We start from the raw sequence: 21,498 nt of genomic DNA on the forward strand, positions 1-21,498 counted from the left end.
TATCTTGGGTATTTGCTGGACTTTTCTGTATGTTTAATGTCCGCTTTGTGGTTCAATAAAGTATTACCACTCTGTTTTACCCTCACCCTGTGTTGTTTGAGTAGCGTTACGCCCACAGAAGATCCCGGGTCTTCACAGTCCCTGACCAGGGTGACTCCATGCTGTGTTCTTTAGACAAGGTGCATTAAATAAACAGTGAGCTGACCTCCCTCTCCATTTTCCCATTATATGCATGTTTTCCTTATAGTGACAAATATTTATTTTTGCTAAAACTGTGATATTTTCACTTTAAAACTTTTTTAAACCTTTTTTATAAACTTTTTAAAATACCTCTCATTAGTGCGATCATACAACACAGAAGCCTTTGATTGCTCAGGTGATGCACTGTACTACTGTAGTGCCGTGTATTATCACTGCCTGTCAGTGTAATACTAACTGCCCCATACACATGAGATAAGTGTTGGCTGAACGATCATTTGGCAGACGGCTATCTCTCCAGACTCCCCCATACACAAATATTCCAGCTTTCCTGTGGTTTGTATGACTGACTGCATCTGTAGGGAGGTCCCCAAATACATTATATAGTCAACCAAAATCAGTGCTTCCATGTAACTTTAGTCTAATGTTTATGGAGGTGTTAAAAAGTAAGTTATGGAACTCTGCCTCTGGCCCGGCCTAATAGACTTTTGTACATTACAGGCCCAGTACTTGAGGGAGGAGGGCATTCAGCTGAACTCTGTCACACTTTCTTAGATGCCATGTTTACTTTTTGCAGGAGCAAGTGGTTAAACTGCCAGGGATTTTATTGCAGCCGCACCTGTGCCATCCTTGAGGTGTACATCTATGTTCTGGTGCCCAAAAGATTTCATAACATGTTAAAAAATTACAAAATGTGTCTTCTGCTTTTTGCATGTTTTTTCTTTTTACAAGAATTGTTGGTGCCAATTTTCTTTTGAAACATTTTAATATCTGCTTTTTTTCTGGGTTTTTTCTTGTAATATAGGAAGGCCTAAGGCTAGAAATAAAACCCATAATACACTGTACATGTAGACTTTAGTATCAAATAATTTCTGTCCACGGCATTTGTGCAAACAAAACAGCTTTTATAAAAGCCTCAAACTTCTGTGTGTGAATCAGACCTGAGATCTAACTTGATAGAAGATTACAGTTTGGGGAAGACGGGAAACATTCATACAGACGGCCAGTGGTGATGTAGTCAGTGACGGACTGTCTCCAAATATGGTTTTAGATCTGTAGTAGTAGATGTTTCCTCATCATGAAGTAGTTATTTCTCATGTCACGTGAAATAAATATCTCCTGCAGTATTGCTAATGCCAATTCCAGTGACTGAAAATGAGACGAGAATTAGCGTTATGGAAGGTGAGTCTATGAGAAACGTATTCAGCTGCAGACTTCAAGGAAGAAACTGCTTGTTGTCTGTGGCCTAAAATATACAGGTTTTATTACTAGATGTAAAGAAAAAACTAAATTTAAAATAATAAATCTCCTCATATGTTTCCCCTTATTGTCTCCAGTAATTGTATTATTATACAGGATTTTTATGATTTTACATCGGCTCATCTTCTTCTCTTTCAGGTCTCTACAATACCGGATCCCCTCAGTGAAGATCGTCTATATAAGAAAATTTTCCTGATTTACCCATCAAAGATGGATATGGACAGGGACAAGATGGCAGAGAGGATATTACACCTCACCTTAGAGATCCTCTTCCGGCTTACTGGAGAGGTGAGAGATTCTGATGACATCACATAACATCATTCTTATCTATGGGAATAACAGATGGACAGAACTGGAGAGGTGAGGACTCTGGAAATGTCTGTAGTGAGATTTATTAATGTGTCTCTCCATAACCAGAGATTAATCACGGAGCCTCCACCTCACCCCCTGATACATGAGGACATCAATGACCAGATCCTAGAACTCGCCTACAAGATGATTGAGCTTCTGACTGGAGAGGTGACACTGCTGGGAATGCTGGGACATTATACAGTAACGCTATGGAGGGATCGGGGAGATGACGGTATCATTGTATGTGTCAGGTTCCTATAAGGTGTCAGGATGTCGCCATCTATTTCTCCATGGAGGAGTGGGAGTATTTAGAAGGACACAAAGATCTGTACAAGGACAACATGATGGAGGTTCCTCAGCCCCTCACATCACCAGGTAATAGACAGGACTAAATACACACGGACTATAATTATCTGTATGTAAAGAATGAATTCAGTCCCTGTATGTGTTTCCTCCAGATCTATCCAGTAAGAGGACAACACCAGAGAGATGTCCTCGTCCTCTTCTTCCACAGGACTGTAAACAAGAAGATCCCAATGTTCCTCAGGATCAGGTAGATGGAGAGAAGGTGTCATGAGATCTCCCCTATGATGTGTAGACGGCTGTAAAAGTCATGTCTTCAGTCTTGTTTTATCCACCATTATTATATGTTTTATACTTGTGTAATGAGAACGGTGGAGATAGCAGGATTAGAGCTGATCATAGATGTGACTTCTTCTGTCTGTGACTTTTATAATATTTGTTTCAGGGTGAGGATCTGACCCATATTAATACTACAGAGACATATGTGGGGGGTGATGAGCGGTGTAAGGAGGAGATTCCTACATATGACTACCCAGGTGAGTAGTAACTATGAAATGTTGAGAAGTCTTAGATTTTTCTCATTAATAGTGGTGGAGAACGCAGCACTACTGGACCAAGGTGCACAAGTATGGTCCAAACCGCATATAATATAAGAGAAACCTCGGCACTCAGGTAATGAATTTTAGCAAAAGCAATTTTAATTGCAGTCCACAGCAGAAAAAAAACAAAAACACGTTTCGGTCTATAAGACCTTCATCAGTGTACCACTTGTTGGGAATGACAATAGGAAAGGAGGGTGAAGACGCAGTGTCTCAGGCACTCGATCCCTTAGGACCAGAAGACTGGGAGAATGGGCTATCAAAACCGCGATATCCACGCCGATGTATGGTGTGGATGCCGTGGTTTTGATACGACCAGAAGACAGGGAGAATGGGCTAAGGGATCACGTGCCTGAGACACTGCGTCCTCTACCCTGGTGAGTAGTAACCACTAAATGCAGAGAAGTCACAGATTCTTCTCAGTCACCGGCTGTGGCTGCTTTATCAGTCGTGTAGTCCGGCCGTATCACAAACGTGTGATCACCATTTTCCCTCTAGACCACAACGTTTTCCTCCATCCGAAAATATTCAATTTACTTTGTGTAATTGTGAAAGACCTTTTCTATAGATCTTACAACCTGGAGGATCCACCTACCCCCTGGGATTGGTAGACGCTGACCGTTACCTCCCCAGATCTGAAAACTACAAAGCCAAATGACAGCGTACGTAGAAAGTGCTGACAAGTGAGAAAATCACTTGAAGAAAAATATTCTGATGAGCCTGTAAGAGAAAGCGGAGGGTAATGATGGTGTTGGCTTCCTAGATCCCTGATATCTTATTGGATGAATCTACCTTCTCTCCCTTCTGTGCTGCTGAATGTTCTCATATGGTCCCTACAAGACCAGGTCCAGTCTTTATGGTCAAAGTTTGCTTTTTTAATCGATAACATTAAATGTCCAGTGAGGGACAAGTGTGAATTTCTGTACAATAACAACAGAGTTTCCCTTTATACTTTTCAACTTCTTTTAAAACTGACTAACTTCAAACAGGATCTTGATAAACTACATAAATAACATTACACCTGTGCCATGATATATCTCTAAGCTGTGCGTGGCTGATGGCTGTAATATACATCTTGTGGCAAGACGACTCGCTCGGCTCTCCTGGAGGCAGACTCAGGACCCACGTTCCCAGGTTTCCTTTCTGCTGGTTTATTATCAGCCATAAACTCATGCAGGTTTCGCAGGAACAAACATGACCCCTCTGGGTTAAACGGAAAAAAAAACAAAACAAAGTATAACTCAGTCCATAAATGAGCGGGTTCCGCCCGCTCTCGGTAGCATAAACTGCACTGCTAAAGTCCTTGTGAAAAGCTCTGCAGCTTCCACAATACTCTCTGGAGACTTCCCTCTCCAGACCACACTCCACAGGAAAAAAAACAGGACTGAGCTAGCACATTGCTCAGCCACACCCTGAGGGGAGGTAGGGGGAATGGCGTCCCGCCCTCTTTGCCATTCCCATAAAACCGCACACCCTTTAACAGAGTAAATCTACCTGCATATAACACGTGGGCAGAAAAATAAAGTAGGCCTTAGTTCACACAGGAGAGCATCCTGAGTGACACATACCTCCCCTCACATATAAAATCAGTGACACTGTCACATATTCCCCCCCTCTGCCCAAAGCCGGGGGTTTGGGCACCTTCTGACACCAGGCAGGGAATCCTAGAGAGGGCATCTGCATTCCCATGTAACTTCCCGGGCCTATGCTCCACGTGAAAGTTAAACTCTTGAAGCCCTAGGAACCATCTAGTTACCCTGGCATTTTTACCCCTCTTCTCCCTCAACCATCTCAACGGGGCATGGTCTGATACTAATCTAAACTTCCGGCCTAGTAGGTAATATTTCAGTGTATCCACGGCCCATTTTATGGCTAAACACTCTTTCTCTACTATGGCGTAGTTCTTCTCGCAGGAGGACAGCTTTCGGCTTAGATAGAGAATGGGATGTTCTTCCCCATTTATCTCTTGGGAGAGTACAGCCCCTAGACCAACCTCTGAAGCGTCCGTCTGGACCACAAATTCTTTTTCGAAGTCTGGCGCGACCAGGACCGGATGCTTGCACAGTGTTATCTTCAACTGTTGAAACGCGGTCTCCGTTTCTTCTGTCCATTTCACCATGGTTGATTTGGTGCCTTTTAGAAGATCCGTTAGTGGCGCGGCAATCATGGCGAAATTCGGGATAAACCGCCTGTAGTATCCCACCATTCCTAGGAACGCTCTCACCTGCTTCTTCGAGAGTGGTTGCGCCCAGGTTTGAATTGCCTCCACTTTCTTGATTTGCGGTTTTATTTCGCCTCTCCCAACAACATAGCCCAGGTGCTTGGCCTCCTCCTTCCCGATGGCACACTTTTTCGGATTTACGGTAAATCCTGCCTTCCTTAGCGCGTCCAGAACGGCCTGTAGTTTAGGTAGGTGACTAGCCCAGTCTGGGCTAAAGACCCCAATGTCGTCGAGGTAGGCTGCGGCATACTTCTTATGTGGGGCTAGGATCCGATCCATAGCCCTCTGGAAAGTAGCTGGGGCCCCCTGTAGTCCGAACGGCATCCGCGTGTATTGCAAACACCCATCAGGTGTTGAGAAAGCCGTCTTCTCCTTAGCCATGGGGATCTGCCAGTAGCCCTTCGTCAGGTCGAGAGTGGTGATGTACCTCGCCGGTCCAAGCCTCTCGATGAGTTCGTCGACGCGGGGCATCGGGTACGCGTCACATTTGGATACCTCATTCAGCCGGCGGTAGTCATTACAAAACCTCCACTGTCCATTGGGTTTCGGCACGAGGACGGTTGGGCTCGACCACCCACTCTTTGACTCCTCTATTACTCCGAGGTCTAACATCCTCTTCACCTCGGCCGAGATCACCTCCCGGCGTGCTTCCGGAATCCGATACGGCTTCAGATTCACTCGTACGTGCGGCTCTGTCAGCACATCATGCTCTACCACTTGAGTATGCCCCGGCAACTCTGAGAACCGCTCCTGATTCCGCTGTAGTAATTCTCGACACTGTTGCTTTTGGGCCGGTGATAGAGTATCTGCAATAGTGACCTCCTCCACCTTGCCTTCTGGTGCGGCTCCCAGGCAAGGATTTTCCACAGGTTCACGGTCCCGCCACGGCTTGAGCAAATTTATATGATATATTTGATGCGGCTTTCTTCGGCCAGGCTGGTGGACTTTATAATTAACCTCGCTGACTTTCTGTCACGCTGTCTCTGTATACTGGAGGTAGGGGGCCTAAGCTGGGGCCCTGGCTAATCCCTCTACCTGGAGGTACTGTTAAAGGTACAGAGGTCCAGGCCGCCAGCGTAACCCCTACCTCCTGAGGATCCCTGCACCTAAGTAATCTAGTCCTGAGAAGGACCCCGATCACAACAAAAGGGGACAAGTAATAATATGCCCACACACAGTACTTAGACGAACGAGACAGTACAAGGGAAAAACCAAAACCACCTTGCATACAAAAACTACACAACTACAACAGAGGGAACACCAACGGGAAAGGAGATAAATGATAAAGCGAGGAAGGGAAAAAACTCTCCGAATACACTTATCTCTGAAACTCCAAATACCACGATCCGCTCTGTTAGTCTGCATGAAATGCTTTCACCGACACTTCCCTAACAGACCAGCAGGCATTTGAAGGAGTCTCACTACAGCATCATTGATTGCAGCTGGGCGAGGCTGGACCTCGTCTAGCACAGAGAGAGAGAGAATTAACTCCCTCACTGCCGAAAAACACAAAGCACCAAAAAGTCAGCTGCGAGAAGTCAGGCTGTGTAATCGTGACGATCTTCGTGGCGACACACCCGTGACACTTTCTCCACCACCTCGTATGGACCTTGCCATTTGGCGAGGAACTTGCTCTCGATAGTAGGGATCAGCACCAAAACACGGTCTCCGGGCTGGAACTGTCTTAGTCTCGCCGACTGGTTATAGACCCTCGCCTGGGCTTCCTGCGCCTGAAGGAGATGTTCCCTCACGATGGGCAGCACCTTTGACATTCTCTCCTGTTACTGGGCGATATGTTCGATGATACTCTGGTGTGGCGTGACTTCAGCTTCCCAAGTTTCCTTGGCGATGTCTAGGAGACCTCTTGGATGCCGCCCATATAGGAGCTCAAATGGAGAGAAGCCAGTGGAGGCTTGAGGAACTTCTCTGACCGGGAAAAACAGAAATGGGAGCAGGTAGTCCCAGTCTCGCCCATCCTTTTCAACCACCTTCTTGAGCATCGCCTTTAAGGTCTTGTTGAAGCATTCCACTAGGCCGTCCGTCTGTGGATGATAAAACGAGGTCCGAAAATGAGTTATCTGAAGGACTCTGCAAAGCTCCTTCATCACCTTGCTCATGAAGTGGGTTCCTTGGTCTGTCAGAATCTCTTTTAGTAGACCTGTCCGAGCAAAAATATGGACCTGCTCTCGGGCTATACTTTTACTGGACATGTTCCTTAGGGGAACCGCTTCCGGATACCGAGTCACATAGTCCATGACAACCAGGATATATTGGTGGCCCCGAGCTGATTTAACTAAGCGGCCCACGAGGTCCATGGCAATCCTCTCAAAGGGAACCTCTATCACAGGTAGTGGGACTAAGGGGCTACGGAAGTGGGAGGAGGGAGCGGTTATTTGGCAGGTGGGGCAGGACCTACAATAGTTTTGAACTTCTCGATAACACCCTGGCCAATAAAACCTTCTCAATATCCTCTCCTGAGTTTTCTCGACCCCTAGGTGCCCCCCCAGAACATGTGAATGGGCCATATCTAGCACCCGCCGTCTGTATGGCCCCGGCACTAACAGCTGTTCCACTATCTCACCGCCCCTCAGGTTGGCCACCCGATATAGCAACTCCCCCTGCACTGCAAATTGGGGGAATCTGGTGTCGGCCCCGGCTCTTGGGCAACCCCATTACATACAGTAACCTGGTCAAACGCCCCTTTTAAGGTCAGGTCTCGAACTTGAGCAGTCCCAAAGTTCTCTCTGGACATATCTAACACAGGGAGGTCGGCCTCCTCGGTCACCGTCTCACCCTCATCACTGACAAGGACGCACAGTGGGAACTCCTCCATCTGAGACTTCGTCGGGGGTTCTTCTTCAAGGACCTGGCTTTTCCCCATGCTACTTAGTCCAGTTCCCTTCCCCCACAAGTCCCAGAATAAGGAAAAATCACGGCCCAATATGACGGGATGTATCAGGTCCTTTACTACCCCGACTTCATGGGACTGGGCACCACAGTCTGTCCCCACTGTTACTGTGGCCACGGGATAGTCATTGGCGTCACCATGGATGCACTGAACGCCCAGGGTTTTGGAAGGGATAAACTGGTGGGGAAGGGATGCTCTGATCAAGGTCACCAGACTCCCGGAGTCCTACAGCCCAAGCACTTTTATTCCATTAATGGACACTGCACACGCCTGCGGCCCCTCGCCGGGTCGACAGTCCACGCTACAGGCTGGATAGGCATAATAGGAGACCCGTCTGCCTAGGTTGCAGTCCATGGGCTCAGGGGATATTTGACACCTGGCGGCTACATGTCCAGGGTTGTGACACCGCCAGCAAACTATATCTTTACCAACTGTTCTAAAGGCACCTTCAGTAGGAGTGGGACGTCCCCCAGTGGTGGCTCTAGACCCCTTCCGTGGTGAACGCGCCCCCTTTTGGGTATTCCAGTAGGGAGAAGTGACTGCATCCGGTTTCCCAAGAGATCTCTCGACTACCTGGTACCTCTCTACCAGTCCGATGAAGTCATCTGCGTTCTGGGGATCACCCTGGGCAACTCAGGTCTGTACTGGCTTGGGAAGGGAATGCATGAACCTGTCAATCACCACCCGCTCAACCATCTGGGCGGGAGTGGAGGACTCCGGTTGTAGCCACTTCTGAACAAGATGCAGGAGGTCAAACATCTGCGAACGAGGGGGTTTGTTGCTAGCATACGCCCAGTGATGAACTCGCTGGGCTCTCACCGCCATATTTACTCCCAGATGTGCTAAGATCTCTGTCTTTAGTTTGGGATACTCCTTAGCATCTTGCAGCGCCAAGTCAAAATACGCCTTCTGGGGTTCACCCGATAAATATGGCGCCAGAACCTCTGCCCACTGTGCTGGTGGAAGTCTCTCCCGATCAGCCACCCTCTCAAAAACAGTCAGAAATGCTTCTACATCATCCCCAGGGGTCATCTTCTGCATTGCCATCCTTACCGCCTTCCTGACGTAAGAATCATCAGTCGTCCCTGAGGGTGGGGTGGCCACTCTGCTCTGGATGGCGTCCGCCAAAAGCTGTATCTGCTGTTGCGCCTCCTGCTGGTGCTGCTGTTGCGACTTTTGCTGCAACTGGATCTGCTGAAGCAACAGTTTGGTTGTCTCCTGGTGCTGCTGCTGCATACTCTCCTGGTGCTGCAGCTGCATGCTCCGCTGGGCCTGCTGCATACTCTGCTGGGCCTGTAGGTGTTGCTGCTGCATGCTCTGCTGGGCCTGGACCAGGTGCTTAATGAGCTCCTCCCTGCTGCTGGACTTCTCTGGCTGGCTGGCAGCCTTCACCCAGGACATCCACCGGTCTTTGTGGCAGGTACACGTGTTTCTGGAATCCTGCATGCACTCTCACACCAACTGTGGCAAGACGACTCGCTCGGCTCTCCTGGAGGCAGACTCAGGACACACGTTCCCAGGTTTCCTTTCTGCTGGCTTATTATCAGCCATAAACTCATGCAAGGTTCGCAGGAAAAACAAACATGACCCCTCTGGGTTAAACGGAAAAAAAAACAAAGTATAACTCAGTCCATAAATGAGCGGGTTCCGCCCGCTCTCGGTAGCATAAACTGCACTGCTAAAGTCCTTGTGCAAAGCTCTGCAGCTTCCACAATACTGTCTGGAGACTTCCCTCTCCAGACCACACTCCACAGGAAAAAAAACAGGACTGAGCTTTTACACAATGCTCAGCCACACCCTGAGGGGAGGTAGGGGGAATGACGTCCCGCCCTCTTTGCCATTCCCATAAAACCGCACACCCTTTAACAGAGTAAATCTACCAGCATATAACACGCTGGCAGAAAAATAAAGTAGGTCTTAGTTCACACAGGAGAGCATCCTGAGTGACACATACCTCCCCTCACATATAAAACCAGTGACACTGTCACAATCTATTCACGCCTGCAGGAGATGTGGTGGCATGGCTCGAGCCCTGGTTTCATGGATTCACTCCACATCATGAATTCCATTATGTTTTCAATCCTAAGGAATTCAGATTCCTGCACAATCTCTCCTGAAATGGGGGCGCTAATACTTTCTCTACTCTTCTGGTCAGGACTCATCATACCTCCAATGGTCCACCATAAATGAGTGCATCTCCGGTTTAGTGTTGGATTTCTCCCTTCATACATACATTGTTGTTGGGGATGTTACATGTTTATATATTCTTTCTTTTTTTTACAAGTTCATTCTGTATGATAGTCTGATTGTGGTGGGATCGGCCGGCCTCACTTATGTGTCTCTGTAACTCCCTGGTAGTCTTTCAAAAAGATCTCCATTGCCTCTTCCAAATGCCCGAGATCTAAATTTAAGACACCTCAGCTCTGCAGTATTGTAAAAAACTTCACTTTCAATGTCTAATATTTCTTCTTGACACTCATGTGACAGAAAATATTGTCCCTTACGATAGTTTAGATGATGAAGAGCCACCGAGCCCCAGACTCTAATTACCCCAGAGAGGTTTCACCACTAGTTACTCATTTTTCTCTGATGGAGACTGTTCAGTTTGATCATTTCAGTAGATGTGTTACTGTCTATACTCACATTGGCACTACAGTAGTTAGTACCCAAAATACTCTGATTTAACCCCTTCCCGCAGACAGTTTTTGTTCCTAATCAGGTTCCATTTTTCAAATCTGACGTGTGTCACTTTATGTGGTGATAATTCTGGAATTCTTCACAAAGGATAATAGGAAACAAATGGACCTTACAAATTATTTTCCAACTTCTCTTGAATCTGACAATCCCCTATATACGGTTGTACACTACTGTCTGGGCACATGGCAGGATAAGAAGGGAAGGAGCGACATTTAGCTGTTAGGAATGCAGATTTTCCTGGAATAGTTCGCAGACACAATGTATTGGGGGCGCTGTTCATGGTCTACTGGCAGCTCAAAATATGGCCACCACAAACAGACTTGTCACTATCTACCCTGTTTACAGATTTCACAAATTACTTTGCTCATCACCCTTTAACCCCTCTACATGGATCTGGACTTACACAGAGACCCCCTAGGCTTGGGCCACAGTGTTACCTGCTATTCTGTGGAGTGAGATGGGAAGAAGAATAGTCAGGTAGCCGGATCAGAACCAGGAGGGCAGAAAAAGTACAAAATCAGAAGACACAAGAGTAGTCAGTAAAGGGGCCGAGGTCACAACAGGAACCAAATACACAAGCCGGGACCTGAGCACAGAGGACTGAACCAGAGGAGAACAAGGCTGGATCTGGCAGCTTCCGGCAATATGCTTCCAGCTTTAGTAGGGTGCGGTGCTTTCCAATTGGCTGAAGCAGGGAGTAGATTACTCCAGCTGGACAGCACACACACCCATACCGCCAGACTGGATGGTACTACTGGTACCAGGAACCCTAATCTTAGTGGCTGGACAGAGCCTGCGCCTTTTAAGGCCCCGTCACACTTAGCGACGCTGCAGCGATCCCGACAACGATACGACCTGTCAGGGATCGTTGCTGCGTCGTTATGTGGTCGCTGGTGAGCTGTCAAACAGGCAGGCTCACCAACAATCAGGGGAGCAGCGACATCGTGGAAAGAATCTTTCCACGATGTCCTGCTCCTATTTACCAGCCTGCTGAAGCATGAGCAGGCTGGTAACCATGATAAACAGCGGGTTACTAGGGGCACACGCGCACCTAGTAACCCGTTGTTTATCATGGTTACGAGCCTGCTACAGTGAGCGGGAGGTTACCGCTCACTTTAGCAGGCTCGTAACCATGATAAACAACGGGTTACTAGGTGCGCGTGTGCCCCTAGTAACCTGATGTTTACCATGGTTATGAGCCTGCTACAGTGAGCGGGAGGTTACCGCTCACTTTAGCAGGCTCGTAACCATGATAAACAACGGGTTACTAGGTGCGCGTGTGCCCCTAGTAACCCGATGTTTACCATGGTTACCAGCCTGATCGCTGCTCCCGCTGGTCACACACAGCGATGTGTGCTGACCAGCGGCAGGGCAACGATGAAAAAATGGTCCAGGACACTTTGCAACAATCAGCGACCTCACAGCAGGGGCCTGATCGCAGCAAAGTGTCACACATAGCGACATCGCTGGTGAGGTCGCTGTTGCGTCACCAAAACCATGACACAGCAGCGATCTCGCTAGCGATCTCGCTATGTGAGACGGGGGCTTTACTCCATATTTTGGAGGCAGAATGAACAAACAGTTGAACACCACGCTCCACTGGTTCATCCTATGAGGTTTTCTATTAGATGGTCATTGTCCTGGTGAATAAGTGAATTTTTTTTTATATAACTTTCCTTTTTTTACAGACAGTTTAAGTAGAAATGTTCAAAAGTATAAAATTCAAGGCTTTTTTATTAAAAAATAATAATTGGTTTTATTCTTGGCAGATGACTGTACCAGGAGATCAGAGGGACAGCTGACATCTTCAATTTTCAAATCAGATAATTTTCAGATCCCACAGGATACAATTGAAGTGATTGACATTATTCCAGATTTACCATCATCCCTTCACAGCAAAGATCTGTCATCTGATCCTATGAAACACGTCCTGTCTTCTGATTCATTACTGACTACTAAGGGAAATCATAGCCACAAAATAAGCATTAAAAAACAAACTGATACTAAAGCAGATAAGCCATTTTCACATTCAGAATATAGAAATAGTTTTCTTCTCAAAAAGTCTTTTCTTAAACATCAAAAAATTCACACAGCCAAGAATAGATTTTCTTGCTCCAACTGTGGGAGACTTTTTAATCAGAAATCACATCTTGTTAGGCATGAGATAACTCACACAGGAAAGAAGCCATTTTCCTGTTCAGAATGTGGGAAATGTTTTGTACAGAAATCACATCTTATCGCACATCAGAGAACTCACACAGTGGAGAAGCCTTTTTCATGTTCAGATTGTGGGAAATGTTTTGTACAGAAATCATATCTTATCAACCATCAGAGAACTCACACAGGAGACAAGCCATTTTCATGTTCAGAATGTGGGAAATGGTTTACACAGAACTCAACTCTTATCACACATCACAAAACTCACACAGGGGAGAAGCCATTTTCATGTTCAGAATGTGGGAAATGTTTTGTACAGAAATCAAATCTTATCACACATCAGAGAACTCACACAGGGGAGAAGCCTTTTCCATGTTCAGAATGTGGGAAATGTTTTGTACAGAAATCAGATCTTATCGCACATCAGAGAACCCACACAGTGGAGAAGCCTTTTCCATGTTCAGAATGTGGGAAATGTTTTACTAACAAATCAACTCTTATCAAGCATCAGAAAACTCACACAGGGGAGAAGCCATTTTCATGTTCAGAATGTGGGAAATGTTTTGTACAGAAATCACATCTTATCGCACATCAGAGAACTCACACAGTGGAGAAGCCTTTTTCATGTTCAGATTGTGGGAAATGTTTTGTACAGAAATCATATCTTATCAACCATCAGAGAACTCACACAGGAGACAAGCCATTTTCATGTTCAGAATGTGGGAAATGGTTTACACAGAACTCAACTCTTATCACACATCACAAAACTCACACAGGGGAGAAGCCATTTTCATGTTCAGAATGTGGGAAATGTTTTGTACAGAAATCAAATCTTATCACACATCAGAGAACTCACACAGGGGAGAAGCCTTTTCCATGTTCAGAATGTGGGAAATGTTTTGTACAGAAATCAGATCTTATCGCACATCAGAGAACCCACACAGTGGAGAAGCCTTTTCCATGTTCAGAATGTGGGAAATGTTTTACTAACAAATCAACTCTTATCAAGCATCAGAAAACTCACACAGGGGAGAAGCCATTTTCATGTTCAGAATGTGGGAAATGTTTTACACAGAACTCAACTCTTATCACACATCAGAGAACTCACACAGGGGAGAAGCCTTTTTCATGTTCAGATTGTGGGAAATGTTTTAACCAGAAAGCGCATCTTGATAACCACCGGAGACTACACACAACTAGTCTCTGTACAGACAAGAAAGACCCTATCTGCACAACTAATAACGCCACCACAGACCTAACTCCCTAATAAGCCGTTGAGGAGTTTCTCATACCTCCTGAGGAACCAGAGGGGAGGCTGCAACACACTGTCAACAAGGGGAAAGTAAAGTATGAAGACCCATGACCTAGGACGCAAACCCAGCTTTCTGACACTAGGCACTAAATTGTGACCCAAAATCCTTTGCTAATCTTCAGATTTCATGATGTCTTGCACACAGGCAAGGCACCTAGTGCCAGAGGCAGCAAAACAACCCCAAAACACCTTTGAACCTCCACCATATTTGACTGTATGGGATGTAAATTTATTGATTATCCTGCGTACCTTGGACAAAGGAACATGCTTATCCCTAAAGATGGACTTATAACCTTGAAATTGTTGATATTTTTCAACAATTTTGGTTCTCAAGTCCTCAGACAGTTCTCTTCTCCTCTTTCTGTTTTCTCCATGCTTAGTGTGGCACACATACGCACACAATGCAAAGATTGAATCAACTTCTCCCTTTTTTATCTAGTTTTAGTTGTGATTTTCATATTGCCCACACCTGTTACTTGCCACAATTGCGTGTGAACAAGCTTCACATGCTTGAAACAAAGTTGTTTACCTAGAATTTTTTCCGGCCTATTTTGTGTGAAATTATGTTCAATTTGCCTTATTTGCTCTGTTTTCTTGTGTTGTTCCAATACATGCAAAGGAAATGAACGTGTATAACAAAACATGTAATTGCAATAATTTTCTGGGAGAATTACTTCATTTTCTGGAACAATTTCAAGGGATCCAACACTTTTCACCATGACTTGTTTTTGTTGCCTTTTTAATTTGTTGCAGCATTTCATCCTCTACGTGTTCAGCTATATTAGGAGACTTGTAGCAAAGTCCAGTTAGCAGCTTTCCATTATTGCCATGTCCATGTACATTTACCCAGACTGATTCTACATCAGGGATGTAAAACTCAAAACATGAAAACTTTGACAAAGTCGTGGGCCAACCAGTATACAGTATAATGGGCCCCACATCCTCCTCCATACATAAGAAACAAGAGGAAAAAACTTCAAGTCAGAGTCCCATATAATAGTGAAAAAATTACAAAATGTTATTAATTATAATTCATACAGGAAAAAAATATGAATCACAGAGACAGTTAATAGTAAAACAATGGAGGAGCGCTAATGAGGAGCATGAGACAAACTAACATGATTCTTTTCTGATGTAAATACATAATTGGGCTGCCAAAAAATAAGAATATATTGTTAAAAAGCAGAGAAGCATTCAATAAAAGTGCAGGTGCTTATGAGGTAGGTCAGAAGTAGTTGCTATATGAGAGGTTAGTCATACTGCTGTCTATATATAGGTACTAATATAGATAGCTCATACCGGGGACAGCAGATCTTTATAAGTGGTATCAGTGCCCTGACCTCTTAGGCTACAGGGTAAAAGTATATCCTAATACATATTAAAGCCTAGAAAATGCATCTAAGTAGGAAAAAAGTTTAAAGAACGGCAGCAAAAAGAGTGTAGCATGAATCCTATAGAATACTTACAGCCACCGTGGATGTGAACACGCTCCTCAATTGCGCTCACCGTGATGCGCGTTTCGGCATGGCTGCCTTCATCAGGAGGTGGCGTCAATGAAGGTGGGTAGGGTTTAAAAAGGGCCCTTGAGCCAATAGAAAAGGGGGTGTGTAGTCTCTCGGCCAATGGGTGTGGGGAGGGCGTGGCATGACACATGGCAATCACCGCTACACCGCCACATCCATGGCAAACGCGTCATATGATCCATCACGCCGCAAGTACGAGGGGAACCACGTGATCACGCGTCATGGAGCATAGATTGATACGGCCAGCGAGGACACCACAGAGAACAGTGAAGCCATGCGTACCGCCCAGTCCACAGACATATAGTCAAATACAACCGGAGAGAAAAAGAAACAAGCATAATGGGGTAAACTGTCAATAATAGCATAGCCCAAATGTATATATGTATCTAAGGGGTATAGGCGATAGCCAGTTCTATATAAGTCAGAGAAGTTAATTGGCCATGACAAAACAAAGTATATATTTAAGAAAAGCATGAAGTATACCATGATTATATGAGATCATAGTATAAATGCATAATAATATATAAGAAAATATCTCTCAATATATCGATCTATAAATGCGAAATATATACAATAATAACTGGACAAAATGCGCACACAGAAAAAAAGTTACAGATCTTGAGAGACAATACAGTGCCAGCAATTATGTCCATGTTATCCAATAGCAGAATGGAAGTCCTCAACGTCATTGACAGATAGAAATTATTAACTACTACCCAACCATACTAGATAAAAAGGTAAGACAAATAAAATAGCTAAAACAATGTGGATATAGGTGATCAAAGTCCAAATCCATCGGCTCTCTTTCTGGGCTAATAGTTGGCTCACTCGACCTTCCCTAATATTAGTGGTGATCATGTCAATACCCCGAACTTTAAGTTTAGATGCGTCACACTTATGGTGTATTCTCAAATGCTTGGGAATAGTTTTAACGTAGAAATATCCGTTTCATTTACCGCCGCTTCAATACCTAGGACGTGTTCACGTGTTCTTGTCTTAAGTTATCTAGTTGTGAGCCTTAGGCTGTGTGCCCATGATGCATTTTTAATGCGTTTCTGCAGCGTTCTTGCAGCTGCGGAAAGGCATTAATAACGCATGGTAGAAGGGCAGCAATGTTCCCCAATGATAATCCGCATGTGCTGTGCACATGCTGCGGAAATTTCCGCTGCGGATTATCATTGCGGAAAAAAACGCAGCACTACCAATTATTTTGCAGAAATGCTGCGTTTTCGCCGCCATTGACTTGCATTGGAACGCACCAATTACGCAAGACTGCATCTGTACTTGTGTAATTGGTGCGTTCTAATGTGCGGATGGTACCCGGGTGTAGATGAGAGGAGAGTCTCCTCCACACCCAGGTACCATTAAAAAATCTGTAAAAAAAAAGAATAAAATAAAAAATAGATGTATATTTACCTTCCGGCGGCCCGCGCTGCGCTCCTCCTTGCTTCCCGGCACTTTGCAGTGGATTGAAGGACCTGCGCTGACGTCTATCATGTGACGGGTCACTCAACGCTGACGTCGGCAGGTTTTTCAATCCACCGCTGCGGGCACCGAGCGAAGCAAGCCAGTGCGGGCCATCGGAGGGTAAGAATATATTTATTTTTTTATTTTTAACCACTCTCTTGTGTCACAATATATAAATCCATGCAGTTTGCATGGATTTATATAGTGTGACCTAGTTGTCACAAGCACTTTCCAAGTGATGTTATCGCCTGGAAAGCGCTTGTCAATCCGCATGCGGAAATGTCAGTGAATAACGCTCCATTTCCGCATGTCCCTGGCAGGAAAACGCATGAACAATCCGCATGTACAATCCGCATGCGTTTTTTTCTGCCAGGGAGATGCAGAAACGCTCAGGAAAAAATCGTGAGCATTTCTGCATCGTGGGCACATAGCCTTACATAGATTTTAGGACAGAGGCATGTCGCATAATAGACCACCACTTTAGAGGTACAAGTTATCGGTTTGGTGATGTAATAGGTCCTAGAGCCCTGGGAATCTGTGAAAGAGTTAGCATGTTCGACATTAGGACACGCCACAGATCAACCACATGGTTCACATCCATTTACTGGAGGTGGTCTTTTCAAAAAATTAGGGGGAGTGGTAGGATAATGATGGCTTCTCATAAAATGATCACAGATTTTTTGCCTTTCTGAAGGTGATTTGCTGTCTGTCTGGTAGATATTTTGCCAATATGGGGTCAGCCATTAACCACTTTGCACCAGAGCCTGTTTTTGCTTTCGTGACCGGGCCAATTTTTTCAATTCTGACCATTGTCACTTTATGAGGTAATTACTCTGGAATGCTTCAACGTATTCCCCTGATTCTGAGACTGTTTTTTCAAGACATATTGTACTTCAAGATAGTGGTAAAATTTCTTCGATATAACTTGCGTTTATTTGTGAAAAAATCGGAAATTTGGCGAAAATTTTGAAAATTTTGCAATTTTCAAACTTTGAATTTTCATGCCCTTAAATCAGAGAGATATGTCACACAAAATAGTTAATAAATAACATTTCCCACATGTCTACTTTACATCAGCACAATTTTGGAACCAAAATTTTTTTTGTTAGGGAGCTATAAGGGTTAAAAGTTGACCAGCGATTTCTCATTTTTCCAACAAAATTTACAAAACCATTTTTTTAGGGACCACATCATATTTGAAGTCACTTTGAGGGGTCTTTATGACATAAAATACCCAAAAGTGACACCATTCTAAAAACTGCACCCCTCAAGGTGCTCAAAACCACATTCAAGAACTTTATTAACCCTTCAGGTGCTTCACAGGAATTTTTGGAATGTGGAAGAAAAAAATTAACATTTAACTTTTTTCACAAAAATGTTACTTTAGACCCAATTTTTTTTATTTTCACAGGGGTAACAGGAAAAAATGGACCCCAAATTTTTTTGTGCAATTTCTCTTGAGCGTGCTGATACCCTATATGTGAGGGAAAACCACTGTTTGGGCGCACTGCAAGGTTCGGAAGGGAAGGAGCGCCATTAGACTTTTTGAATGTAAAATTTGTCTGAATAATTAGCAGACGCAATGTTGCGTTTGGAGAGCTCCTGATGTGCCTAAACAGTGGAAACCCCCCACAAGTGACACCATTTTGGAAACTAGACCCCTTAGAGAACATATTTAGATGTGTGGTGAGCACCTTGAACCCCAAGGTGCTTCACAGAAGTTTATAATATTGAGCTGTAAAAATAAAATTTTCACATTTTTCCCACAAAAACGTTTTTCATCACTTAATTTTGCATTATCATAAGGGTAATAGGAAAATTTGCACCATGAAATTTGTTGTGCAATTTCTCCTGAACACGCTGATACCCCATATGTGGAGGCAAACCACTGTTTGGGCGCACGGCAGGGTTTGAAAGGGAAGGAGCGCCATTTGACTTTTTGAATGTAAAATTTGTTTGAATAATTAGCGGACGCCATGTTGCATTTGGGGAGCCCCTGATGTGCCTAAACAGTGGAAACCCACCACAAGTGACACCATTTTGGAAACTAGACCCCTTAGGGAACTTATCTAGATGTGTGGTGAGCACCTTGAACCCCAAGATGCTTCACAGAAGATTATAATATTGAGCTGTATATATAACATTTTCACATTTTTCCCACAAAAAAATGTTTTTCATTCCCTAATTTTGCATTATCATAAGGGTAATAGGATAAATTTCACCATGAAATTTGTTGTGCAATTTCTCCTGAGTACACCGATACCCCATATGTGGGGTAAAACCACTGCTTTGGTGTACGGGGTAAAACCACTGCTTTGGTGTACGGCAGGGTTCGGAAGAGAAAGGAGCGCTATGTTGGCTGGGATAGGTGGCAGACACCATGTCACATTTGAAGAGTCGCTGACATGCCGAAACAGCAGAAACCTCCACAAGTGACCCCATTTTGTAAACTTCACCTCTCAAGGAATTCATCTAGGGAAGTAGTGAGTATTTTTTAATTTTTAAATTTATACCATTGGGCAGTGAAAAAAGCATAATTATATTTTTACCACAAAAAAATGTTTTACCCTTAGATTTTACATTTTCACACAGGGCAATGGGTAAAAATGGTGCCGAAATGTGTCACACAATTTCTTCTAAACGCGGCAATACCCCATATGTGGCTGTATCGTACCGCTCAGCCATACGGCGAGATCTGGGGGGGACGGAGTGCTATTTGACAATTGGAGAACAAATTATTGTAGAATAGGCATTTGGATTTGGGAGCACAAAATTTTCTGAATTTCTTTTGGGGGGCAAGGGCCATTTGGCTTTTCCAGAGCCTTTCTGCTACCAGTAACTTGGAAGTCCCTTATATTTTTAACAGATGACGGACCTGAGTGGGGACTAGCTTTTTTTGAGGACTGAGTTGAAGCTTTTATTGGGAATATTTTACGTAACATTTATCCGGCGCTCTAGGCTGAGCACTTACATCGGGGTTTCCATCTAAATTTCCAAGTGATGTAATTCAGATGAAACCCCTGCGGGATCCATTCACTGTAATGAGGCAGCAGAGTTACTCTGGACACCGTCTGGCCTCTGTTTAGCGGTGTCCTTTTTTTCAGAAGTGCACAAAACTGTGGCCAACCACACTTTTATGCACGCCTAAAACAAATGACACCGTGGGATCCCAGGCCAGACGGCATCCACAGTGCCTATATCTGCCTCATTACAGGTAATCTTCCGCCATGGGTTCCGGCTGAATCACATATTTCATAGATTTACACGGAAACTCTGGGGTAAGTGCTCAGCGCAGAGCGCAGGATAAATGTAAGGCTCTGCGCCTTACTGCGATCTTTGGGAGACATAATAAACTAATCAGTAGCAGGTGAAGAATTGGTTTAATTCATTTTTTACGCCGTTCCTAGTGTGATATAACTGATTAGATTACTTTATTCTTCGGGTCGGTGCGATTACAGAGATACCAGATTTATATCGGGTTTTTATGACTGACAGCTGTCACACACTAAAAGACGCTTTTTTTTGCAAAATCTAGTTTTTGCATCGCCATATTTTGAGAGCTATCATTTTTCCAGATTTTGGCCGACAGAGTCATGTGACGGCTTGTTTTTTGCGGGACGAGTTGACATTTTTATTAGTACCATTTTTGGGTATGTGACATTTTTTAATCGCTTTCTATTCCGTTTTTTGGGAGGTAAAATTAACAAAAAACAACAATTCAGGAATTGTTTTTTGAGGTTTTTTTTTATGCCGTTCTGCGTGTGGTAAAAGTGATCAGGCAGCATTATTCTTCGGGTCAGTACGTTTACAGCGATACTACACTTACTGTATTTTTTTTATGTTTTGGCACTTTTACACAATAAAACCATTTTATAGAAAAAATATTTTTTTTGCATTGCTTTATTCTGAGAGGTATAACTTTTTTATTTTTCGGCTGATGGAGCAGTATGGTGGCTTGTTTTTTACGGAACAAGATGACGTTTTCAGCGGTACCATTTTTATTTCCATTTTGCTTTTTGATCGCATTTTTTTCCACTTTTTGTTTGGCGATATGAGGAAAAAGCATAGTTTTTTGCTCCGTTTTTTATTTATTTTTATTACGGTGTGCACAGAAGGAGTTAATTAGTGTGACAGTTTTATAGCTCGGGTTGTTTCGGACGCGGTGATACCAAATATGTGTACTTTTTTTATTTTTGCATAAATATACGGATTTATCGGTTTAATATTTTATTTATTTTTATTTATTTTGTAATTTTTTTTTTAACAGTTTAAAAACATTTTTTTTAACTTTTTTTTTACATTTTTACTTAGTCCCTGTATGGGACATTAATTTTTATTTTTCTGATCACTGATCTCATGTAATGTAATAGACATGTATTACATTACATGAGATCTTCCCTGACTGTTTCACAGTCAGTCTCCTGCCTGTCTTCAGCTGCAGGCTTAGCCAGGCAGGACACCATATATGGCAGATCTGGAGGCGGTCATGTGACCTCCAGCTG

At 44.1% G+C, this 21,498-nt stretch overlaps 1 protein-coding gene across 1 annotated transcript in view; it reads left to right on the forward strand.

Annotated features, from left to right (window-relative positions):
- LOC141191469 (uncharacterized) overlaps positions 1–21,498 on the forward strand; it is a 126,707-nt gene that overhangs the window by 63,929 nt on the left and 41,280 nt on the right. Inside the window, exons 2-6 of the mRNA XM_073661371.1 lie at positions 1,597–1,746; positions 1,876–1,977; positions 2,061–2,184; positions 2,268–2,362; positions 2,558–2,648. Coding sequence (XP_073517472.1) covers positions 1,669–1,746; positions 1,876–1,977; positions 2,061–2,184; positions 2,268–2,362; positions 2,558–2,648 — 490 coding nt within the window. The 5' untranslated portion in view covers positions 1,597–1,668. The remainder of the gene's footprint in view (positions 1–1,596; positions 1,747–1,875; positions 1,978–2,060; positions 2,185–2,267; positions 2,363–2,557; positions 2,649–21,498) is intronic.

This window comes from Phyllobates terribilis, unplaced genomic scaffold (assembly GCF_046119375.1).
Source record: "Phyllobates terribilis strain yellow unplaced genomic scaffold, ASM4611937v1 Scaffold_46__1_contigs__length_10046794, whole genome shotgun sequence".
In the NCBI taxonomy this organism is placed as follows: domain Eukaryota; kingdom Metazoa; phylum Chordata; class Amphibia; order Anura; family Dendrobatidae; genus Phyllobates; species Phyllobates terribilis.